This window comes from Onychostruthus taczanowskii, unplaced genomic scaffold (genome assembly GCF_017590055.1).
Source record: "Onychostruthus taczanowskii isolate IOZ18803 unplaced genomic scaffold, ASM1759005v1 scaffold71, whole genome shotgun sequence".
In the NCBI taxonomy this organism is placed as follows: domain Eukaryota; kingdom Metazoa; phylum Chordata; class Aves; order Passeriformes; family Passeridae; genus Onychostruthus; species Onychostruthus taczanowskii.
The window spans coordinates 3,198,553-3,225,240 of record NW_024504898.1 but is presented as its reverse complement, the minus strand read 5'-3'; the positions used below and the strand labels follow the sequence as shown (position 1 = coordinate 3,225,240).

At 37.3% G+C, this 26,688-nt stretch overlaps 1 protein-coding gene across 4 annotated transcripts; it reads right to left on the bottom strand.

Annotated features, from left to right (window-relative positions):
• Nucleotides 1-1,586: 1,586 nt before the first annotated feature.
• TUBGCP5 (tubulin gamma complex associated protein 5) lies at nt 1,587-25,786 on the bottom strand. Of its 4 annotated transcripts, none has more exons than XR_005953957.1 (25): nt 25,597-25,786; nt 22,963-23,016; nt 22,770-22,878; nt 20,886-20,982; nt 20,176-20,286; nt 19,540-19,619; nt 18,921-19,056; nt 17,218-17,335; nt 15,714-15,803; nt 14,930-15,023; nt 14,367-14,613; nt 14,048-14,250; nt 13,266-13,381; nt 11,693-11,961; nt 10,759-10,957; nt 9,402-9,590; nt 8,669-8,851; nt 8,318-8,402; nt 8,104-8,224; nt 7,236-7,414; nt 6,380-6,505; nt 5,723-5,811; nt 4,539-4,639; nt 3,333-3,449; nt 1,587-1,723 (listed from the first exon to the last, which is right to left on the bottom strand). XR_005953957.1 is itself a non-coding variant. In XM_041422143.1 (25 exons), the coding sequence occupies exons 2-25, from the start codon at nt 25,277-25,279 to the stop codon at nt 3,403-3,405; spliced, it is 3,066 nt and encodes a 1,021-aa protein (XP_041278077.1). In that variant the 5' UTR covers nt 25,280-25,425; nt 25,597-25,693; the 3' UTR covers nt 2,394-3,402. The 4 variants fall into 4 exon arrangements, 3 of the variants coding, with proteins under 3 accessions (XP_041278077.1, XP_041278075.1, XP_041278076.1); XM_041422143.1 differs by lacking the exon at nt 1,587-1,723 and adding an exon at nt 25,257-25,425 and having other exon boundaries at nt 2,394-3,449; nt 25,597-25,693; XM_041422141.1 differs by lacking the exon at nt 1,587-1,723 and having other exon boundaries at nt 2,394-3,449.
• Between the last annotated feature and the right edge of the window lie 902 nt (nt 25,787-26,688).

Genomic DNA, 26,688 nt, shown 5'->3' with positions numbered 1-26,688 from the left:
ATTCACTTTGCTCATGTAGGACATCAGTGCAGAAGTCAGGGCATGTATGTTAGGCAATTCAGCCCCCTCACTCTTCACCCCAGCCCTGGCCCTCTATCCCTGGTAACTTCATTAGCTCTCTAGGCCCTCAGACCTGTGATCCTGTGCAGCCTTCCCAGCACTAAATGCACAGTGCAGCAACAAGACACTACAACAGCCAGAAAACACCAATGCAATCAGTGAGGAAAGGTTTGTCTCTAAGCGTGCAAAGTAGCACAAGAGGAAAGCTGAAAAACTTACAAATCTTTAGTTAGTAAGATTAGAAAGCACATCACAGGGATTTTTTTATATTTTTAATCAGCCTGTAATACAGCATTGCTATCTTTAATCCATGCTCCCATGGAAACCATCTGATCAATGACTGGTTGCTAACTTTTTTTATATCAAGAGTTTGACACAACCAAAGGTCCTCAAGGTCCTAGTGGTTAATTAGGAGTTATTAAAACTAAACAGCAAAGAAAGCACTGGAGAATCTACTAAAGCAGTGCTAAAATGTGGCCTAGAGATAATAGAAGCCCACAGGAAAAAACAGTGGAGAAGAAAAGTAACAAGTCAAAAAGGGCTTCTATGCTGCAACTTTGATAAAACTGCATCCAGAAGTTAATGAGAACAAATAAAAGTAGAAATTAAATTGTGACAGCATCCAATAAAAGAGTGTGTTCTTTCCAAAGAATTTTATACCCCCTTAGAAGCTTAGAAAGTTCTGTTTCTACATGCTTTACTGACTGTTTTATGTTTTCCTTTAGCTAAACTTGACAATTCACAAAACAATAGACTATGACACAAGTCTTTTGAATCTATACACACATGGAATAGATTACACCTTTCCTAACGTCTCCAAAATTGCTTACTTGAAATTCCAGAAGAACAAGTAAAGCATATTCAAATGTTGTGTCTCCTCCAACAAAGAGGAAAAGTATCCAAAAGTTAAGATTCAAATCAATTCAGAAATAACTGACAAAAACAGGAATTTGAAAACAAGGTCAAAAAAACATCCAGAAGGAATGCATTCAGGACAGAATCCAAGAAACAACACTGTTCTGTAAAGAAAACAGAAAATGTTACAAGGAAATCTGAGTAAATATATAACTAAAATATCCCGTATCTCACATAAACCCCTTTTTTTCTCCAAACAGGTAAAACACCATTTTAACAACTGCCAGAGGACTGACGGAAAGGTCCTGGTGGCATCACAGGGCATGCACACTACAAGACAGGACTTTATTTTTTTTCTGTGGCTCTGAAGAAAAAGGAATGCCATAAGTTTGACTCATTGAAGGGAATTTGTCAGCCAAGTACTGCTGACACACAGAAAGTTAAACACTGAGGATGTCCATGACTAGAATCAGTAAACGTTTCCAGAGCCAGATTTTCCACTGTGTTTTTGTGATGAGAAATGAGAAAATCTTGGAAGCTGGCTGAATAAACAGCATGCAGGCATTAGTTGTCTACAAAGTGCAGAGAAGTCTCCCTGCAGAATGCAACATTAATTCCATTGGGTGAAACAGCAAAATCTTTCACTTACACATGGTCATTCACATAAAATAAGTAAAATTGGCAAAGAGATTTATTAGGAATTATTGTTTCAACCACATGAAAGATTGAAGGATTTTTTTCTCCCACATCTAGCTAATATTATCCAAGGTAAGGCTATGAAAAGTAGGAATTTCACTGAAGGTAGTCACTGTATAGAAAGCAGAAATAAAGGAACCACATTAGATAGTTCAAAAGCACAGAGTACAAGACATACTCAAAAAGTAATGAACCAGTGCACAGAAGTGCTGAACTTCCAAACACAAGCATGTCTTTTAAAACTCTCAGGATGCTACTCAATTTTACTCTGAGTAAGAAAGTTACTAAACAATGCACTGTCTCTGCTAGCAATAAATAAATAATCTGGAATCTTAAATGAGAACGAGTCATGGTAAACTAGAAGTACAAATTGCTTTTGTTAATAGGTGTCCACCTACCACAAAAAACATCCACTTGGAAAAGTGTGTCATGTGGTAGCGAAGGACAATACATACATACTGTTCTCTAAAGCAAAACCTCCACTCAGTCAAACAAAAGACATGTTACAGGACAACAAAAACTTCCTCGGTGGTATACTTGAAAAAAAAGCATTCTTTTCCTCAAAACATTTCATAACTATAACCTGGAAGAACCTTGAGATCTGTTCAAACACAAACACAAATATTCACTTTCATATAAAATAATTATTAGTTTACAGCTGAAAAAATAGTTTTACAATGAGCCACATAGTCTCAGTAGTAACATACTTCATTTACCTTAAAGAAACACTTCTCCAGTTTTAAGCTACAACTGAATTTCAGCAGAAACACACACAACAGTGGAATTCTAATTATCAAATCTTTTATTTATTAAAAAAATCCTTAGGTAAATAGCTATGATTGCCTTTATCTTTTTTTAATGCAAGTGTACTGATGCCATAATTCCAGAGAAACTTTAAAGGGGAGGAGACAGGGCAAATCATTTCATGCAGAACAAGTTCCACATTTACTTGTCCAGAAATGTAGGCTGCTTCTGTATCACAATCTACTGCTATACAGGAGACTAGCTAGTAGATGTAAACATTTGCTTGCAAAAGGCTTAGAAGAAGAATAAAGGTCAAATCATATCTGACCACCTTTGAAACATCTCAACAATCCAATCATTAAAACTAATACATTACACACTTTCATCTTAATCCTACTTAAAGTGACCAGAGTTACCACTAAACTTAGCAAGCATTTGAACATTTAACATAAAAAATACTGGTGTTTTATGTTCCGCTATAATCCATTTTGATCAATTAATCTTGTCTTTTTTTACATCAGCTTCTTGTAACAGTCTTCTTTAAAGATTCCTTAAGAACCACTAAGCAAAGAAGGTGAATGCTTCTCAGCCTTTTTGCAAAAGAAAAAAAGGCCAAAAATTAACTCAACCAACCTACTAAACACCAAGATTTGAGTCACACCACTCCGCACTGCCCTGTGACCTATCCACAGCTGAAAAATTAATGTAAAAAGTAAACCATCAATTACTCATAATAAAAGAAAAAAAATTCCTTTTTTCAGCATGAAATATATTTAACACATTTTCAAGTAAGATTGCTTACATGGAATGAATTTTACACTATACATGTTTTTTGATGTTGAAGCCTATACAAACACTGCCACAATCAATACACTTAAATACCTGTACATTATTTACATTTAAACTATTTTACACAGCTCCAAAACACTGGCAACATTTAGCTATATACATTTTAAACTGGAGTGCAAAATGCTTACGGTTCTTTAACACAGGAATTTCAACATAAATCCTGCTACCAGTTCTCCCTTAATTCAGTGGAAGTGGGTGTTAACTTTGTTCCATGCCAGCCATCAGTGACAAAGCTAAAGATTCCACTGTGAAACAAACCATAAAAACATAGTTAATATTTGCATTCGCAGCACTCTGCAAAGATTTATTGCAAAATTCAATTCTGTCCTTTAAGAGGATACAGGTTTACTTTTTAAATTGTAATACTTTAGCACTTCAGGACAGTAAGACATTTTATAAGTCTCTGACAGCTTAGATAGTATTTCACCACATTCATCATCAGCTACCCACTAGTTATTTCAGTGGTAACAACTGGTAAGAAATTAGCTCCTTTGTTTGAAATACTTTTGTACATAAAAGTTGTGGAGGTTTATATACACCAAACCATTCTCAAGGATGGTTCTGCAGACAAGCTCTTGTAGATGTGAGTAGCAGTGACGGCAAATATTGCCTGTTTTAAACACAGGTTTTAGGTTGGGAAAGATCTTTAAAATAATCAAGTCCAAACATTAACCTAAGACTGCCCAGTCCACCACTAAGTCATGTCCCCGAGGCACATCTACAGGTGGGGTAGAAACCTGTGAGAACACCCATCTGCATCCCAGCCAACCCTGATGCCCCACAACCTCACTGAGCAGTTTTCCCCCTAACTCAAACTGACACTGATTAACAATTTAAGCTCATACCAGGTTGTAAGTAGAAGCATAGATATGTCATCCTCTGCTGTTTCTACTGCCAAGGAAATAACTTACAACAGATGGGCAGAGCCAAGAGCCCAGTGCAGTTGCAGCTGAGGCACCATAACACTAAAATCCTATCTGCTCAAGATATATCACAGCTGTCATTCCCAATATCAACAAAAAGAATGCTCTTCTATGCCACCAGAACTTAGTGTCATTAGTTTAGAAAACTGCTTGTCACTTGCTTGGCTACACACCTTCCCCTCATCAAGTAAACAGATAAACTGAAGACAGCTGTCATGGAAAAGCTTGGCACAAATACTCTAAAAAAATAATTAACTTAGTAAGAGGTTAAGTCTTGGTGTCCCTCTGTGCATAATTCACAAAATGAGATTATTTAAAATGTGCCAACAAACATTACAACAGATTAAAACACAAACACATTTCTAGCAAACTTGCATAAGTGCAGGTATGTGAAAAGCCTCATGTACTTACAATGGGGAAAAGAGCCTCGACAGACAGCTTTGTTAAGAACAGTTACAAGAAACATGTGACAGTTTTTAAAATCAGATTCCATCTTCTCTATGGATTCCATCCTAAAAAACAGTTTAACAGAGGAATGCTTAACAGACCAGCCCCTATGTTACCTTCAAAATATGACCAAATTTCACAGAAAATGACAAAAGTACTCTTTACATAGAATTCTACCTTGAACTTAATTTTGACAGGAGCATCTGAGCAACATCAAAGGGGCATTAATAATTTTGTCAACACTTTAGAAATCTCTGTAGTGACTTGGAGAAGCTGTGTGATTCTAACTACACCTATCATTCCTACATAGGTTTGTAAGCAAGAGAGCCTCTCCTGGTCCTTACTGCTTTGGAGGTCATTGGGGACCTACACAGTCAGTGAAACAGGGACACCCACACTGCTTTACTATCCAGCACTCTTGAATTCCACTCTGGATTCTGTCAGCCAGCACTCACTAGTCAAGGGAGAAGACATAGTTCACAACAGTCACTCCTTTCCTTTTTCCCCTCTCCCAAGAAGATACAGATGACAGCAGCTATGACTTCTTCCTGCCATGTTTTTCATGCCAGGAGCATGCAAGCACATGGCCTGAGTTTCAGTCTTTATCAACAGCATTCACAAATTATTTCTGACACTCTGAATGAGAAAAACACGCCAAAAATAGCAACTTCCTAATGTCACAGGAGAGTGGGATCTAAGTTTTAGGTAGCATCTGTGCCAAAGAAAATTAGTCCTGAAAAATATGAAGTAATCCAGTCCACACCAGCTGGCTTCAGGACCATACATCAACTTCTGAGTGTTTGACAAAGCCTTGGAGACTTGCCCAGTATCATTCATCCTTCAAGCAGCAGGCTGCACCAATAGAAGTATAAATGGGGAAAGAACTGGCTGCAAAAAGTGATCTGAGGGTGCTGGTCAACAAGAACTCAAGAGGAGTGAGCAGGGAGGATGCCCAGGCAGCCAGGAGGGCAAACGCCATCCTGGGGTGCATCAAGCACAGCACAGCACAGCCAGATGGACAAAGGAGGTGACTGTCCCACTGTATTCAGCATTGGTGCAGCCTCATCTGGACATGCAGTTCTGGGCACAAAATCATACTCAGAGCTGCAAAATTATGACCATGTAGAATTTTAGGTATGTGTACTTACTTCCAAGCCCCTAAACCAGCTTGCCAACGGTCTGCAAACATCAGTACTAAATTTAACACTTTCATTATAGCTTCCTTCACAAAGCTCACCTAAAATAATTAAAACACAAGAAGTCAGAAATTCTTTGTTAAACATAATAATTTTCATTATTACACTGCAATACAAAGGCTTCATGTGCCATTTAATCTGACTTGTAAAAGCAATCTCCAAAGTACAATGTAATTCTTCCAAAGTGAAGATGTTTTTATTTGTTTTCCAATTCATTTCCCAGCTGACTACTTGGATGTGGGCTTTGCACAGACAGTGTGTGGGATAAAAGGTGACAAAGCTATCCAGGTACCTCCATTTCCTGCCATACCACTATGTATAATCCTCTTAACATTAACAACCTCAGTTAGTCCAAAACCTCCCATCTTCGAGAAACAAATAAGTCGTGCAGTACCTGATATAAAGAATTCAATTTTATCCTCTTTCCTTGATAGAACTGAGCTGAGAATAGCAAGGGAAACTGGATCTCAGTGTGAAAAGCTATCACTTCCTCAAGAGTACCAATACATTAGTTAGTATACATGCTACAAAACAGACTGCATAATTAATACACAACTACCTTCTTGTCCTGTTAACTCAATACATCAAATATACTAATTTTTCACCCACCTTTTCTCTCAGTAAGCAGCGATCATGAATCGTAGATAGATATCTGTAATGAATCTTTATCAATTGATCTAAGTCTTTGGCTTCTTCTACCTGATGCTGAAACTCCAAGCCTGTACTGTGGAGAATCTTAAAAAGAAGACCAAAGTTGTTAAATTCAATGCTGTACACAAGTGATTGTGACTCTCTTCCAATATATTTAAGAGCCTGAAATTGCATGATTCATTTGCTCTTCCCTCTCAAATTTTAGGATTAGCCTCCAAATTACCACCAATAGCAAAAATTTCAAGCTCTTCTCAGACCTACACAGCAACATTCCTCACAGAAATAGATATATTGCCACTACACAGAGACACAATGACTATACTGAGAGAGCTGAACTGGAGCATATACTGGTTTTATTAAAAGCAAGAAAGGCAATAATAGAGCAGATATGTATCTACAGGCATTGCCTTTGTGTTTGGAAAGTCATGTATACACTGTGTACTAGAGATTTTTGAGAGGAATCCATCCAACTAAAATATCTGTTCTAACGCTTTTATAAGCAGTACAGCCCTTAAGTTACAACTTACAGAAACCCCATCTTACATTACTGTCCTTAAGTCATCTATAACTGGGAGAAACAGATGAAAGAATCAGTAACACCCAAAGATCAATCATATGCATGTAGAACTTCTAAAGCATTTTTAGAATTACTGATTTTACATGGCCAAGTTGAAACTGAAACACATGCAGAAAGGACATTATATTCACATTTTGCTTTTTGTTTGAGAGGGTTTTTTAGGTTTTAAAGGAAAATGAATACTTCATCCCCAGTTACAAGCTCCTAATATAAATGAAATTGTGATATAAGACAAACCCTAGTCATGATGTAGTTGTGCAGGCTGTTGACAAAATGCATAAGTTTCACTCTTAAGAGGAACATGCGATGTATTTGTTGTTTTATACTTTCTTTCTGTGGTCCAAATACAGGAAGTGTTCCTTGTTCTAATGAAGTTCCTTCCTTAACCTGTGAGTTTTCTGCAGCAGAGAATAATTCTTTAAAAAAAAAAAAAAAAAAGAAAGCAAGAGTGTTGCGCTTTTTGGGAAAAGACTTAAACAAAAAGTCATACCCATACAGTTTAAACAGTAAAAAAACCACATACTTTTAGGAAGATATTTACTTAGCTGATGTTCAAAATATAGGTGATCCCATCAACTTCCTAATTTATTTATTTTTCTAAAACATGAAGTCTATATTCACTTTACATGGGACAGGAGAAGTATAAACATTAACTTGGTGAAGAAAATACTAAAAAATCTTTCTATAATCCCCCAACAGTTTACTGTTTTTCAATTTCAAATAAAGTATTTTTTTTGTCTTGTTTTTTTAACTTGTCTGCAAGGTATTACTCATAAAAAGACTATACATAAACATTAGGGTGTGGCAGACAGACTTTCTTTCAACAGCAAAGTCTGTAGAATGAAGTAGAAAGTTTCCCATATAACTAACTAGACTTGAATCAAAGGGACAAAGGGAATGCATGAATGGAGCTGCCCCTGAGGCTGGAAAGAAGTCAAAAACATGCCCAGCCTAATACACATAATTTGTGACACTAGCAGAGATTATTATTTTATAGAATGAATCAAAATTCTAACTAGTTTATACTACTTACTGCAGAAAGCAGAAGACTAATCATATCCTTAGACCACAAAACAGAGTATCTTTCATTGAAGGAGTATCTTACCATCGAATCGTAGAACATCTAGACTATACTTGGCCCACTTTATTTGCAGTAAGAGCAGAAAAACTTGATTGTAAATTTTTTGGCATTCTAAGCTTATAACTATATCCACAGGCCAAGGAACCTAGAAGGAGGAGAGGATAATAAAGATAGAAAATGTAAGTCACTTTCATACAACATTTCAAATCTGTAAGAACTGCAGCCATTTTAACTCTACCTTGTAACTCAATGTCAAACCATCTAAGGTGTGGACAGGGAGTTTCTTCTTTGCTGTATCAACACTTTCAAATGATATTGACAACCTATGCAAGGAAACAAGTGATGCAATTGGTGAGAATCTGTTTTAGATGAGTAATTAGTTTCACAAATTTCTATTTGTCACTGCTAACCATTAACTGTCTGATTTAGTCTGGAGGACTTGGGTAGAAAAGAGGAAAACAGCTCAAAACTTCATTAAAACACATTATTTTAATGAGTACACAATAATTAGTATTGTGCTATGCAAGTTAAGTACATTAATACAGCTAAGTGTGAAAGAAATGTAACTAAAGCATGTTTTGCACTTTACCTTGCACTGTCCTCAGGATATCGTTGTCCAACTGCTTCTTGTAGGTGAACGTTTAAGAAAGCAACGTTCTGCCAAGTTTCCTTTTCTCTAATTTTGTCAAAAATAGATGTATAGAAGTCATACATGGTATCTCCAGCTTCAAGTAAGAAAAAATTTCTCATTGCCTGCAAATATTCTACAAGCCTGAATGGGAGAAACATGTAATACTTCCTGAGTCTCATCATACAAGTGAATGCAAAACACAACTGTTACAGAAACAAAAATCTTTAAAACTCTTCACAGCAAAAACTCAGTACTGAATACAAACACAACAAAGTCTACAGTGAATCCTTTGTTTAACCGAGGCATTTTTTCCTGTAAGCTTTAACAGCTCCACTAACTTCACTGGAAGCTATCTTAGAGGCTAGGTAATTCTCAGAAATAGCAATTTGGAAATCCTGTCCCTCTCCCTAAATTGAATTTAAAATGACAACACTACTAAGAAATACTGTTGGAAATAATATCCCCACCAAACATCCACTGATGACAAATGACAGCTTTGCTTCGATTCAACCTAGACCAACTTTTCACCCAAGAGTCTATCATGTCAGGTATAATATCTTTTCTAATTAATGACTTTATAGCTCTTTATGAAACTGGAGTAGAAACACAACACAGAATTGCTTCTTTTAGTGATGATATACCACTGGTAATAAAAAAACGAAGTTAAGGAAAAAGAAATTTACTTTCTTACCTATAATCCTTCTTTAAAGTTTGCATCAAATTACCACAGCATTCCAAGTACTGCTTGTCTATGTGAGGATAAAGACAAGACCTCAGTGTCAGTTCGAAAGTCTGGCAGGTCACAGATTCTGAGGATCTATCCACACAGACATCCCCACCAGTAAACTTCTCATGAAAGTCACTCTGTTCCAAATACAATCTTCAAAATAAAACAAGATACTTAGGGAAGAAGGCTCATTATTCACACAAGGTATAAAACAAATGTCACACCTTCAAGGATTTTAATCAATTGGGTCCTCTGCTCTGAAATACATGGTGCATGGGTAATAAAAGCTGATTATTAGCAGAGCATGTATCCAGCCTATAGAGTGATCCATCATACTGTTTGTGTATCACCAGACATGAGAGTACCACAGAAGACAACATTCTACAATCACATAACTCCTGAAAAACATCTATAATATTTTATGATGGGAAGAAAGTGTTTGTGTTACACATTTGGTAAGTTTAATTGTTTTTACAAAGAAAGCATCAAATTATTGCAATACTTTGTAAAAAGCTAGTTGCCAGTTGTAACCACTGTAAGAGGAAGTCCGGCTCATAGCTATTGCCTGGATAGACTGAATGAGCTAGATATTGAATTCATGTAGAAATTTTGACAACTACAATAGTCCCTATAAACAAGGGAAGTCAAGTCCTATCTATGATTTCTGTAACACAAGTTCCTCCTTTTTTGAAGTAAGTTTTTAAACATGTAAATACACCGTTAGTATTTAGTGAAAACATAAATAGCTATTTTGTTATTTGTAATCACATAATAAGATTTCAGAGTTTATCCTTCCTGCTAATTTCCAACACATTTATATGCTCTCTATAGGACTTCCCTCGCTTCCTTCACAACATGAAGAATGAAGAATTTTTATGCAAGTAACATGAATTTTGGAAGGCTTTTACAGTTAAATTATTTAAGCACAGCAAAACTGAAGCTGCAGTCTTCTAAGAATATATGTGGTGCAAACCAACGACACTGTGTACAAAAACCAAGGAAACTCATTGAAAAGTTCAGATTTTACAATGGCATTCACTATTAAACTACTTATATGCTAAAAGCCTGCTATGATAAAGACTACTCCAATTTTCTATGCTACCAATTGCAAGTAGCACATTCTTCACTGATTTTAATTGTTTTTCTTTAACCCTGCACAAGCAGAGTGTCTATTTAGCTTCTGTCGCTGATTGCTGGTGCTCGCCTTTATTCTGAACTTGCTTGTTTTCAGCAGCAGCAGCAGCAATGAAAATGCGATCTAACAAATGTCACCAGGCTGAATATTGCTTTCAACAACACAGCAGGAAGATCTTTCATTTACCTGGCAAAATTAATAGCCAGCAGTGGGTCATGGACATCATCCAGCTCCAAGTGTCTTTCTGCTATGGACTGCATCTTTATCAGGCTCTGCTTTGTGGCCTGCTGTTCTGTAATAATGTCTGGAACAGACTCCTCCCCGTGCCGCAAGCGAGACTGCACTGATTCCAGGAACAGCGTATACAAACTCTTCCGTTCAGCATCTGAATTGGGCAGCACATTAGACAAAACAGCATCTGAACTAAAAGAACTCCAGTCCAACACTCACAAGCTAATGTTTCAAATGCTACATTTAGAGCGCTATTCAGAAAAAAAAAATTAATTTTTAGCACTTGATAATCTTTCAGTATTTACTGAAGTAAGTCTCCAAAATAAATAAACTATCTCTACTTTTAAACATGAAGAAGCAGCAAAATGAAAAAATTAATTTTGTTTCCTTAAAGAAAAAAAGCAAAAAAACCCCAAACCCAACATTAGTTACAATGTTGTATTATGTTTTACAATCAAGACAAATATCCTAGATATCCTAACATCTTTGATCTACTTATGAGTAAGCTTTAAAAAAAAAATTGCATGCTATCTTAGATTACTTAACCACCAAGTAATGGAAAACAATTATTTACAAAAAACCACCAATTTTACTGTTAGAACATACAAGCTGGTTTTATCTCATAACAAAAAAAAATTGTTTTGTAAGCACAAGTCTGAGAAAAATTTAAAGCAACAAAAAGAACATGGAACTCTCAACTTTATTCACTTTGCTCTTTTCACTTGTTTGCATTAGAAGAGTGTTTTCCATCAGAACTGAAGATACCAGCCACAATACTGGCATCCACAGAGTGTTATGTCATTGTAAAGCCAGGGGAAGCCCATTACCAAAAATACACCCATACTGTTAGACAGCCTAAGGCACAGTGGTGTTCAAACTGACATCTCACCTCTTGATGCAGTCTGCTGTGGAGAACCGTCTTTGCATTGAAGGTTCTTCAACAGCTGCATGGATTTTCCAGCCATGATAATTTGCTTTAGCACAGGTTTCAGAAAAGACACCATTGTGTGCTGTCTGCTTGAAGGGGCCTGATCACTGCCAGAACTGGCACTGGCATTATCACTCATCTTCTCTTCATTCTCTGTCTTTTCTGACACACTATATAATGTGTAGGTAGCATACCAAAAATCTCTGTGATTAACTGGAACGTTCTTGTTTCTGCAAAGAAATAAAAAGCTCTTGAGTATTTTCCTTTCCAAAAGGAAACTTCATTACTAGAGGATGTGTATCCTCTTTGTTCTGTGTTTTGCCTTTCTCTTAGAAAAGTCATGAAGCATTTTCAAAACTGTATAAAATCAGCTCATCCCTATTTGCAAACTGTCTAGGAAAAGGATAAACAACTCATGGATAAATAGCTCATGGGAGATAAAACAACCAAATAAACCCCAACAGCAAGTCAAATAGAGCAATTATAATTAAATTTGTCCAGGATGTTAACTATTCAAAGTGGCATGCATCCTTAGTGTCAAAATGATGAGCGACTGACTTGCAGACTTATTTAAAACCTCAAACTGAAGTAACTACTACCAGGAAAGCTGATAAATTATAGAGTAGGTGAAACTCAATTTGTAGGTCACTTTGGATTCTTTTGTTGTTTACATCAGATACTCAGTTGGGTTTTTGAAGTCAGATGGAAAAACCTGAATTAGACAATTAAAATTAGGTTATTAAAGCTAAGCATAAATGCAGCTTAAGATCAGCACTGAAAACACAACTATAGAACCACAAAAATAGGATACAATAAGGATGCTAAGGATCTCTGCTACCAAGGAATTATTACAATAGTGCTGCTAGAGCTGTTGTCTTACTTCATACTCCCCTCAATACGTGTTAACAGACACAGGTCCAATTAAGTTTGGCAGATAGGGAAAAATGCATTTGTAATTACAAGACAGAACTTAAATTTCTATATTCACTTTCCACTCCAGGCTCTCAAAAAAAGGGACCAACAAAATGTAGCATAGCAACAGAACAAAAATGAACAGCTCAAGTAATGTTTAGGGTATGCACATGTAATCAAGACACCATATTAACTTTACTACAAGTCAGAAGCAGCGAGCATTTTAATTCCAAATAGCATTTGATCCATAGCAACTTAAGATCAATAGAAGAATTTAAAAGTAAATTTTGTAACTTTTGCAAACGTCCTGGGTTTGAAAAATGGTTAACTGCTTTTAAAAAAAGTCAGTATACTCAAGTCAGCCTGCTCATTATTTACTATAGAGGGAAAAAAACCAAAGTAACTGAGTTCTACTCTACAACAATATGTGGTAGAGATCCGTATCTATGTAATTTCCCCAATGGGAAGTTTGAGACAAGTTATGATTAAGTATGAATAAGAAATTATTTCTTAAGCAAAATAGCAAATGTGAAAACCAACTTTTACTGTTACCCTTTACTCTAGGTTCTACAACAGGTTTACTTGCACAGCATTATGTATGTCTAGTATCGAGCATCCCTACCTCTGAATAATAAATTCCTTTGCAGGATCAAACAAATTACCATGGACTATCCACTCATCCACTGTCTGTAAGTATGGCCTCACAGTTTCAACCCAGAGAGAAAACAAAAGGGATACCTAAATTCAAAGAAAAAAGGGGAAAAAAAACGCCTGAGTGTTTTTATACCAAACATTGAAAGCAATATGGCAAAGTCTAACCTCTTAATTGTGCAATCAGTTTCTAACATACACATAACTACACTTAAGGATTTTAAAGATAAAATGTTAAAATAAAAATTGCAGCTTTTTTTTTAATGGAAGCTTGTATTGTTCATGGCTACCCTTGTTATTCTTGTCAGCACAAATCCAAACAGCATTTTTTCACTCTAACATTTCTGAAACAGTAAGGGATAGTCATAAAACATTCTGTGGTTTCATAACACTGAAATCAAGAAAACAAAAGGATATAATGACATCAACTATTTTTTCAATATTATAATCAAGTTACTGTAAAAATCCAAACCCCCACATTTCAGCATTAACTGAATTATGCAGTTGTAGAAATAGGAGGGAAAGCTATTCCAAAGTTCCCTCTTTCAAAACAGCTTCCCGGCCTCTGATTTTCCAGAAGTCCTTCCCCTTGGCCCTCAAGAAACACTGCTCTTGATCCTCTCATAAATCCATTCTCATCCAGGTTGAGTGAACTCATGTCAAAAAACAACAATGCATTAGTTACTAAATCTAGTAACTAACTTCTTTATTTCTAGTGTGTTGTTGTATTAAGGAAGGAATTACTTCCCCTACCGTTTGCTCAGATGCCTCTCCAACACTGTCATATTCAAGAATAGCTTTGTAGAGGGTATTAAGCAGATGAGATGCTCGTACAACATTTCTAGTGTCAGGTGGCACTTCTGCTACTCCTGTGCTGAACACCTTGTGAAGTACCTTCAGCTGTGCCAGTCTAGGAGACAACTTATCTATTACTATTGAAAGTGTGACTGTTTTATCTGGAAATATAAAAAAAAAAAAAACCAAGATAAAATAACATCCAACAGAAATGCTAATTTTGTCAATGTTAATTATTTGTGTGTCCCCCTCATGTAAAACTTCCCTTGCACTGTACCTTTGTTGATTATGCATTTTTCAATTTCAGTAAGTTCTTCTTTAAAGCTAATGAAATATTTATACAAAGCCCACATAAAAGCTTGGTAGGTTCTGAATGGGGCTTCAGTAGTCTTCTTTGGAGTGGAAACTGTTCCATGCATTATGTTTTCTGGGCTGTGTCCCATCACTTCATCAATAAACTTCTGTAGTCTAAATACAACTTGACCATATGCTGCTATCTGCTCCAATACAGATCTCAGGCAATTCTAAAAATCAATAAAAAAGAATCCTTTAGAATCATCTAACAAAAACTGTATTTCATAAAACCTAAAACTGAATTACAATATTATTTTTGTGAATTAAAATATTATAAAATTCTGGAATTGCTATTGCTTCATCACATTCCCAGATACAGGAACAGCCCATTCAGTTGCATTAAGCCAGACGCTCTTATTTAGACAAAACACAATTGTAGAAATATGGAGAAAAATTGTAGAAATTTCCACAAGCAGTTTAATTTCCTATTCCCACAAATTACATCTTTCTAATTACATATTCCTCTGAGATTCAAAAACAACTTACATGGGTTAAATGAGTTACAATAATATCATTCCGCACAGTCACTTTTCCATCATTCAGCTGAAATATAAAAAGCTTTTTCACTCCTGAAAGTAGCCTTGAAAAGAAACAAAAAGAGTAGTAATTTTCTCCCTTAATGGACTTAAATGTAATTAATAAAAGAATTAGCTCTCCCTTGCCTAAGAGTTTATTTTCTTTGAGTAACAGGAGACCACAGATCAAGTACGATGCTATTGGTACTCTTAAGTTGTTGCCAGAAAAAAACAATTAAACACTGGCATGAAGTAAATATTTCCTAAAGTTTCTTTCCAGTTGAGATGATTTCCAGCTATAGAATGACTCAGCCTGCTTTCCAAAACTGGACACTGTTTTATAAATCTACAGAGATAAGATAAGAACAAATTGGTTCTTTTTAACAATTAGACTTGAATAATCAGTGCCAAAAAAAAAAGTAGCAAGCTACCTTCTTCATGAATCACAGAATGGAAGGGACCTTAAAGATCATGTAGTTCCAGGCTTCAGGCCATGAAGTGACCCCCTCTCACCAGACCAGGTTGCTCAGAGCTGCACCCAACCTGACAGGGATCCACAAGTTCCCTGGACAATCTGTTCCGGTGCCTCAAATGTGAATGGTTAACACACACATGCAGCAACTTTACTGTCAGAAACAGTGTAAATTAAAAGCTCAGTAATAATTCCTTCTTTGGACATCTTCCAAGACAGACCTCTCATCTCCTTGAGAGAAACACTGAAAGTTAAAATGCAAGCTTTGCGATGCTGCACTTACCAAAGAGTTTCTCGTATAACCTGAGTTTCTGTGACCAGTGTCCTCTCTTCTGGCACGTACAAAGGATCACTGGTGTACAAATGGTGGTCCCTTAGGAAAAAAGGAAATGAAAACAAATTAATAGCTGAAATAACAGCTGAATCACCTGAAAGTAAGAATGAAGCAATAATTTTTAGGCTTTGTTTTGCTCTGCTTGCATCTGAGCAGATTCAATGTGCATGGGGACATTTTAAGTATATAAAAAAAGCACAGTTTATTTTCATATTGCTAAGCAAGATACTGTGGAAAACACCCAAATATCATCTCATCTTACATAGACAAGAAATTAAGTAGCAAATGCCTGAAGTATTGCATTTCCACTATTTTAGGGGCAGGAGGGGGAGGAAGGTTGTAGGTTTGGTTTGTTTTTTTTTTTAATTATTCAGTTATTTCCCATTCAGAGCTGTGAAATCTTATCATTACTTTCTATAAAAAATACTAAGCTAAAAAGTAAAATACAGATTTCTCTAACCCATGTAAGAAAATTCTCTCTTTAACTCACAAGTTTACTTAAGAAATGGAAACTTTCATAGCCACCTAAGAATTTTCTATTATGATCCTATGCAATTCTTTGTAAACCTTCCTCAGTACCTTTTCATATTTTAGCAAAGTATATTAGAATTTAGAATGATTATTTACATTTTTAGTATTTTTACTCATCAGTATCATCAGTGGCAAAAGTTATGCAATCACACAAAAACAAAAAGTTCCAATTAAGTAATACTAGTTGTACATCATACATACATGTAAAACACACACCTCCTATTAACTGCAGCAGCAGCAGCAGCGTTGCTTTATTCATGTTACCCATTTTCTAACATTCATTGCAAATTGTGTTTCGTAACTGGCTAGACAACCACCTTATACTAAAATAACTCCTTCATTAAAAATTTCATTAAATTAAGAAAACCAAGGACAAATCTAATGAACTTCATTACTGATACATCAAAATTTGGGACAGGAATCAGACTCCCTTTTATTTTTAATTCTCATTTTCTTTCCAAGGCCATGGCAGATTATGGCAATATACTATTTTAAGTTCCTTCCCCACACAAAATTTATGTTTAACTTTGTAAGGGAGGCACAAAAAACATTTTAAAAATTTAAACACTAGGGTACTCCTCACTTCCAGGACAACTTACAATCCACCTATATTAGGTCCTCAGAGACTTTCATAAAGGTCAAGCCAAACAAAATTCAACAGTAAGATTCATGTCTTTGAAAAATAAAATCCTCCTCTCTGACATGAGAAACTTAATAAAAACTAAATAAAAGGATAAGAATATATTAATAGAAAAAGTAGCTCATTTGTTCATCTTATTAATTTTCACCCCTTTAATTCTTTTCTTAAGTGAATTGTAATAGCTATAGTATCTTTATGCTTCCAACAGTAAAGAGGCTTAAAAAAGTCAATATTTACCATTGTATGCCAGGAAGGAACATATAAGTGATATTGTTTTCTTACCAGACTGCAGCCAGGTTGGAATGCAAGTGCAAACTATGTGAAAAGCGAGGAGCCCTTCCTGTCCAGTACTGAGGAACTACGTGCTGCTCCAGCCAGCTGCGGGCATCAGGCTCACCGACTGTGAAAACATGGGACAGGCAGCAAGGTGTTTTTATTTATGCAGGAAATGCTTACAAAACACAGGAAAAAGTTATTAAAAAGCCTATTCACTCAGCTGTAGAATCACAGATCTTTTCAAATGAATTACCATTTACAACCATTTACACTTTACTGCACTGGGAATTTAATACTGCTGTGCACAAACTAATTGACACAGAAATGCCACATTTCCCAAATGTTGCAAAAGCCCTAAAAAAATAAGCTCTGCTCAGCACTGGTGAGGCCTCATCTGGATACATGTTTTGGGTGCCAAAACATAAGAAAGAGCTATTCTGGATACATGTTTTGGGTGCCACAATATAAGAAAGAGCTAAAACAGAGTGTCCAAAGGAGGGCTACAAACACAGTGACAGCCCTAGAGGGGAAGCCATGTGAGAAGCAGCTGCGGTCAGGTGGTCTGTTCAGCCTGGAGAGGAGGACACTGAGGGGAGACCTCACCATGGTCCAGTTTCCTCATGAGGGAAAGTGCAGGAACAGACACTGATCTCTTCTCTCTGGTGACCAGTGACAGGGCCTGAGGCAATGGCCTGAAGTTGTGTCAGAGGATGTTTAGGTTGGATATTAGGAAAAGGTTTTTCACCTAGAGGGTGGCTGCGCACTGGAGCAGCTCCCCAGGGCAGTGGTGACAGCACCAGGCTGACAGAGTTCAAGAAACATTTGGACAACACTCAGGCACAGAGTGTGACTCTTGAGGGTGATCCTGTGCAGGACCAGGATCTGGACTTTTATGATCCTTGAGGGTCCCTTCCAGCTCAGAATATATGATTCTTTAAGCTTGAAGATTTACATGGTTTTCAATTTTTTCTCAAAAAATGAGCTTCTGTCTCAGGCAATTCTCAAATGCTATATACAAAAACAGGTTGACTTAAAAAATAAACTGCCAAACGTCATCAACTTTATCACTACATTCCTTTTTATTAGACATTTAGTACATTACCTAAACCATTTTTTTTCTAAAATACGATTGCCAACAGAACTTTACCTAATCCCAGTTATATAGCTACTGCTTATGTAATATATATTATGCAGTTGTCATGTGCCAAGTAAACTGTACCCCACAATATTTTACGAAAAAGAATACAGCTACATTTAATACTCCCTAAAGGTATTCAAGAGAAAACCACTAGTGTTTTAACTAAATAAACCTTTTTTTTTCAGAAACATTTAATACCTGCAAATGAAGCAACTATTTCTGTTGTAAAATAAGTTTTGTTTCAGCATTCTGATACTTAAAAATTTACATTATATCCATACAACTACATGCTGCCCTAACTCTAAATTTTCACTTCTATATTGGAATATCCATGTAAATTTCAACAGGAATGAACAGAATTCTTCTCCATTGGCAGTAACAGAAACCAGATCAAACTTTCCATATTGTTTCTTTATTGTAAAAAAACCCCATTAGTAATGAACAGCAACATGCATCTTATATTACAATTATAGATCTGTAACACAATAACTCACTAAAGAATAATTTAAAAAGCTGCATTACCTTGCTAAATTTCAGTATGTATATCAGAAGAATTACAGCTTATTCTAACCTTTCCAGGAAGCATGAGGCACTGTCTTCTTATTTGGATCTTGGTCTTCTAAAGGTGTCCTGTCTACTTGAATACCAGAGTCCTCCCTACTCAAGGGCTGAGTGTCCTCTTCCTCTTCACTTTCTCCAGACCAATCCTATGAAGTACAACAAACCCCAGGACACTTCAGTACAACACAGCAGACACATCTATATTCAGCTCCTATTCAAGCCAAATATTAACTATTTTTTTTACACTATAAAGTAAATTCAGGACACTAGGACTAATGTAACTGTCTAACAGAGAATGATTTAAGTTATATACAACATTAATAACCAGCAAATGAGAGATCTGGAAAAGATCACAGAACTGCAGCAAGCTCTGATTAGCTGGAAGCAAGGGTCAGCAGAAGCAGACAGTTTAATTGCAAGACTAAGTCAAAACATTGTGAAAAACAAAAGTATTTGTATTACTGTTATTCTGCTTGGGTCTGTCTTATTTCATGGTATTGAGCAGAGTACTGGAGAATCCTGGAAGAATCAACATGCAGAGCATACAAACTAGAACAACTCAATCAGGGCTCTCACACACTTCAAACCAATTTATACAGTTGGGGTTTTTACCTTAAGAAATTACTTACCGGTGTATCTACGCCTGGACCAAAGTAAATTTCTTCTCCTTCCATCAAATACTTTCCCCAATCAAATTCTTCTTCCTTTTCTAAGAGAAATATAAATATAAAAATAGTAAGTACCACATAACTGAATTTCTTTTCCTCTAGAAACACTTCCGAGGTTAAAATTACCTTGATAGTCTATAGCTAAAACAAAAGACATTCCCTTCCACTTAAGGTTACACCACTGTTCCATTAACAAGGTTATGCACTTTCAACATGACACAAATTGTGACATATCAACCACGTATATCCCTTACTAATTCTCAACTTTATTGCTTATACACTCAAAATACGCAACACAGTGTGCCATCAGCACATTTAACTATGTTATGTTACACTACCCTACACTTCAATCTTGGAAAAACATGCAAGAATGCAACACACCATTCATTGTGGCTAGGAAGTCCCACTTAGCTCAATGGAAACATTCTAAATGTCTAATTTAAATATGCACAAGGATCCCAGACTGTAAACAACAAAAACCAAGAACTGTCTTACTCTCCGAAAAGACACCACATATCCATGATGTGATGTGCCATACTTTCAAAGTAACAATCACACTTACAACATATGATATCTTAAATGTGAAGCTTACTCAACTGTAATTAGTGTTGTTTGAGATAACTTCTTCATATTCACATTCCTGGAATGGGCTGAAAGTGCATTCAAAACACCGCCGAGGGAATGTGCAGAGATCATTCAAAAAGGAATCTTAAGATGCAAGATTTTCTTTAGGTTAGTCTGAAATATTCTTCTTTCAGTCTATCATACAACACTGTAAACAAATGGGGGATGGTATCCACTCAAACTTAAGCACAAGCCTCATTCTCAGGCACTGAGTGAAAAAATCCTACTTTAGAAAGCAGGCAGCTGGGATCTCCCTCTGGAAACCTTCAAATGTATCTCCCTTTCCTTGATTACGCAGGAAATGTAGAAATTTACATCACCAAAACTTTTTCAAGAGATCTAATATTGAGGTGCAAGACAGAGACTCAGGATAGAAATCCCCTGTCTGCCTTTGAGCATGTAAGCTCTGCTGAACAGGTGGAGAACGTTTGTTTGTGATAGTGGTACACGTCAAAGAGAGTTCCCATGGTACTTCAGTGGCTGGAAAACTTAATTAAGTGATGCAACATAAACGGGGGTAGGAAAGACTTGCAAGCTATTTTAAATGTATAAACTATAAAGACAACCAATAAAGCAATGTGAAGTGAAGGAGATAATAAAATGAAAAGGAAAAATGTCCTTCTCATCAGGTTGCATTGCAGATTGTATCTTTCATTAGCCACATAAACATCTTGTAAACTTACCCACTTCTTTGACCCTTGGTTTTTCCACATAGGTGGTGTTGGATGGCGAATCAGACAAACACAACAGAAGAGACAGTATGGAATAGTGTGTATCCGTCTTTAAAACACATCAGAAAAAAGCAAGTCTGTAAGTGCTCTAAAAGAGTTTGCTTAGTAACAAAGTCAGCCTATTATCTGCAGGAATGCTGCCCATTAGTTCCCATTCCCCAGTCCTGAATTACAAAAATAACATCTGCAAGATGCCATTAATGTTACCCATTTTCTTCTGCCTATTAATTAGCCAATCAGTATACAAATCCTTCAAAAGCAGCCACAGCATATGCTGCCTCTTACTGAGCCAATAATCAGAGAATATGGAAAAGATGCAAGTACTGTGAAAGTTACAAGTCACCTCAGGACAAGGGATAATGGACAGCCACATAAATATGGATGAACTGGAAGGACACAGGAAATGGGCCTGCAGGAAACCAAGTCTTAGCTTCCCTTTTCACATTGCAAATTATTTCAAATAAAGGCTAAAATCACTACATGTTAGTATCATGTTCACATTATCTTCTCAGATCTGAAAATCGACACAAATCATTTAGGATGAATCTTTAATATTTCAGTTGTGAAACTGAAGCCTTCAATCAGGTTAGAATACTGTGCCAACACTGGTATGGTCCAGAGATTTGTATTATTGTTTATTCCCTAAAATCTGTTTACAAATGCATAACCATTTCTTGCTACAAGAAGATTTTTCTTTGGCCTCATTGTAACTTTACAAATTCCTTCAGCCACCATTTCATATCTAGACGTTGTGCTGTCTAAATCCTTATACACTTTCACACATTCATAAACACACAAAGATGTTTTGGAACGAGTTCCAGTTGCATTTTAGAAAAAATAATTCAAATTCCAGATAAAGCAGCATGATACTCACTTACTATACAAGAATTATCACATGTTCCTACCAAACATTACTGATTTTGTCAAAGAAAACCAGTAGGTCATTGACAGAACTAATGTAGAACATTCAAGTATTAAGTGATTCCTTGGGTGTTTGGTTTGGTTGGTTGTAATTTCATTCAAATCTCAAAACAAGCACTTTTAAAGGTACATTTTCCAAAATTTAGAGACTACAGTATAGCAACTGAATATGTGTAAGCTATTAAGGGCTCCTGGGTTTTCCCCACAAATTAAAAGGAACCTGGAACATGCAAAAAAAGATAAATGTCAGTTCAATGAGAAGTAAAATCAAACTGCAGCTCAGAACACACTACTCTATTAAAGAACATCATTACATGGAGCACCACCTCTTAAATCAGAAGCCTAAATCTCCCAACAGGAGAAACTTTTTAAGATCCAATTCATTATTACACTGCCACACTGGAAAGAAAACTGAGACAGCTTTTGCCATATTCATCCACTCCATATCCCAAACTGATTCAATACAAAGTGTATCAATGGTGAAACACACCCAGTCTCAATATGGAAGCTACAGGACAGGAGCACTCCAACTGAAAACCCTAAAACCAAAACACCCAGATGGATTACTTAAGGTAAAAAAAAATTGGCGAAGAATGAGAAATGCTCAGTTGATTGTTGTTTTAGTACAGAGAGGAATCCAGATTCACCTAGACTCCAGCTGCAGCATTTGTACAATGCTGACCCTAAAAAACCTGCTCTGCAATGCGATCGTGTACTTTAAAGTCATGAAACTCCACGTGCTGAAACCCTGAGAAGATAAATTTTCATTTCTGGGAATCCATGACCTGAACAGAAACTCTAAAGCCCACTACTAAGTCATCTGAAAATTCCAACACATTATAACTGAAGCTCCCATTGTCAATGTAAATGCAAGAGGGATGGAAAAAAAGAACAAGGAAATTGCAACGTACATACCTTTGTTTCTTCAGTACTTGGGAGTGGCAAGTTCAGAAATTTTTCTGTTAGTCTTTTCCAGCTTGCAGCTTTTCCAAGGTCAGAATGAATTACCAATTTTTCATGTATTCTAATAACACAAATAGCATCAAGAAGGCTTTTTAAAAACATGTATCTAACCAATGCATTATTAATATATAGACATAAAACTTACCCTTCTATTGTTCTCTCTACTTTATGACTGTTCACATCAAGAAAACGGTGAAATCTGTGTAAGAAATCTGTATTAGAATATGTTTAAAAGGAAGCTGAAGTAAGGAAGAAAATAAAGCTGATTTACATATATGAAGACAACATTACTAGTTTAATAATGCACACTTAATTCAGCAACAGCATTAAGCATAAAAAACCTTCAATTTTGACATCTCTTAGCTCAAGAAGGATAAAATGTAATTGGCCTGAAAAATAGAAAAAATTGAATGCAGGTTACATCTAACCAGCACTCTAAGCTGAATGGAAAATTACTACTGTACCAGCAAACTAAGCAATTAAAATATGCTGTCTGCTAAGTCAAGCAGAGCAAGGAGATCAAGAACTGTGTTGTCAAAGGCATTGGTGTCAAATGCACAAAATTATTTGGGACCTGCATCACAGGCATAGGCAAAACAAACACCCACATGGGAAGGCCTCTACACCCAAAAGAAGCTCCTTTATATACAGGATAAGGGAAATTGTCTAAGTGAAAAGAGAGCCTGATCAAAAATAAAGACAGATATACCAACAAAGGTGTATATATATGTATAGGGACAAAAAAGGAACTCATGAAAGGTAAAATGGACTTCAGAGACTAAATTAGGCTGTGAATAGGATCTTCAGATACAGAGATCAAAAGACAGGGAATAAGATGTGACAACACTGAGGACAAGGTCAAGACACTCTATACGCCCTCAAAACCAATGTTTCCAGCAATAGGTGACAGAAAGTGATAAAATTCTCATGACCACAGACAGAAATGAAAACTGCTGAATCCCAATCATGAGCAACAGTTAAGCTAAATAGACTGAAATTCAAAATATGAAATCACCTCAATGCCAAAGTAATGAACTAGAAAGTGAAACTGTAAGGTAGTTAACAAGGATTTTTAGTAAGCAGCACTGCAGGATGAAGATAGGCCCATATTAAAGAAAAGAAAATAGACTTTGTTAACTACAGACACCTTAGTTTGATTTCAACTGTGTATAAGGATCTGGAATAAGAGCACAATAAAATATAGCTCTAAGTAGGTGGCATTAGGTTTAAGAAAATTTGTAATTTATTAAAGCACAGCTGACATAGGAAATCATTAATTCAAAATGGTGGTAAGTGTAAGAACTGGAAGATTTAGAATATCACACTGAAAAGAATAAAAAATCAAATCAAGAATATGTCTTGAAAAGAAAAAATAAGATGCAGGGAAGTTATTAGTGAAAATTATTTCATCTGTTACTCAAAGCTTCAGTCATGCACTAACACACATGCAAAAAGAAAAGGATGGGGTTTTTTAGGCAAGTTGGGAACATCATGAATAGAAGAGGACTTGAGTGCTCATGGAAATAAATAAGTGGCTCCAAGAACTACAGCACAGAAACATCAATCAAATCTAGATGAATAGAGGAGGACTTGAGTGCTCATGGAAATAAATAGGTGGATCCAAGAACTACAGCACAGAAACATCACCAAATCCAACAATACAAATCACAAGTTTCACAAACTTGAACTAAGGAGTTTCTGCTACAACCTAAGGTCTCACTGTTTGCAAACATAATACTAGATAATTTCAGGCTGATGGTCCATGCACATTCCTTGTACAACAATTCTGGCATGAAAGAACCCTTCTTCTTCCCAACCCTCCCTGTGAAAAGTTTCTTTTTCACTTTGCATCACCCGCTCTGTTTTCCTGACATGTAAAAAACCCAAATAAAACCCCAACAACTCCTCAGTCTAAAAGAGGGATGCACAGCTACACAAGCAAGTAGCTGACCATAACTGAAGGTTAGATTTGCATATTAAAATAATTTTATTTGAGCCCACTAGTAGTTTGCATTAACAGATGCAATGCTACTGCTTCCCCAAAAAAGCATTTAACCAGCATGAAAAATGTAAAGCAGCACTGATTACACTACATGTAATCATGTATGTGTACATGTAAACATGGATTAGCTACTAGCAGCATACGATGTCAAAGAGGGAGCAGTTAGTAAGTGTAACTGGAAATACATCGTGTAAGAGTTTCACAGCTTTCACAGAACATTCTGAGCAGGAAGGGACCCACAAGGATCATCGAGTCCAAATCAAGTGGGCAGAACAGGCTGGAACAATAACTGTGCTAACTGACAACTGTGTGTGAAACTCGAGTAAGGACATTTTAGGTGGCAGTCCAAAGGGCTACAATGTATTAGAAATTAATACAGACCACGTTTTTGACAAGCCCAAATAGTACCAAACACGTTCTCTTCATGCAGACATAACCTTTCACACAAGCAGCGCAGCATTCTTAGCCAGAAGGATTATCTCAATTTGGGAGAGTCCTCCTCACTCGCTCTTTACACACATCCATAATGTATCTCCCTCCAACAAAGTTTTGGGCGGCTAAATGAACACGCTGAAAGGCACCGTCTAACAGAGCAGGAGAAAATCCCTAAAAGACCAAGATCCAAACGTGACGGAGTAGCAGTCATTGATCCTGCGGCAGAGACTGGTACGCGGCGCCCGGCGCTTCCCGAGCCAGGGCGCACGGCGGGCACGGCGGGCCGCGGCCCCGTCCCACACCCCCGCGGCAGGCACCGGGACCCTCCATGCTCCCGCTGACCTGAAGTTGGACCAGGCGAAATTGAGCGCCGCCTGGAAGCGCTCTCCGCCCAGCTCCTCCTCGGGCAGGCTGGTCACGCAGCGCACCAGCGCGCGGACGGCGCGCTCCTGCTCCTGCTCGAAGCGGCCGCGGGGCCCGGGCGAGGCCGGCGGCGCCGCCATGGCCCGCTGGCCGGGCAGGGGACCGAGCGGCCGCCGCCTCCCGCCCCTCCTCTCGCGAGGCTTCCCTGCGCCGCGCATGCGCGTGGCGGAGGCGCGGGCAGGGGCGTGAGGGCGGCGGAGGGAAGGGGAAATCGGGGTCCGCGGGGCGCTTCGGCACCCCCGGTCCAGCCCGACTGCTTCAGCATCCCCTGCCATGGAAATGTGTCTTCCGAAACATCCACTTAATCACCCGGGATCAGTAACTGGCAATGACTGTTTGATCACAGAATCAGTTCTGTTGGAAGAGCCTTCTGAGGTCACCGAGCCCACGCTGTGACCAAACGCCGCCGTGTCCATAGACCGTGGCACTAAGTGCCGTGTCCAGCCTTTCCTCAAACGCCTCCGGGACGGTGACTGCACCACCGCCTTGGGCAGCCCGTTTCAATATCTAATCGCCCTTTCTGTGAAGAAATTCCTCCTAATGTCCAACCTGAACTTCCCCTGGTGCAGATTAAGACTGTACTGTTTCTAGAATGATTACTCATCCAAATAAGAATCCGGGTGTTCCTCCCTGGCTGAATCCCTGCTTTTGCACAGCTGGAGAAACCACTGCTGGTGGATGTCCTGTACACAGATCCTGAGCAGGGGCATCAGGAGAGCAGTGGGAAACTTGTTTATCCCCGTTCCATGTCAAACCTTCGCTGAGCAGCTTAAAATGCTTTTGTCTGTTCATGTGGTTTTAGAGGACTGCAAGGTCAACAGCCTAGCTATGAAATTCCTTCTGGAAATAAACTAGCCAAATCGGTGGGAAATTGTACTATTGTTCAATTGCTGTAACAATTCCTGCATTGCTGCAGTTGTTCTGTCATTCACTGTTGGGCTTTGTCCTTCTTGATCTAATCAATAATTACTGGGTTGTAATCCACCTCACCAAAATTTTTAATTCCTCTTC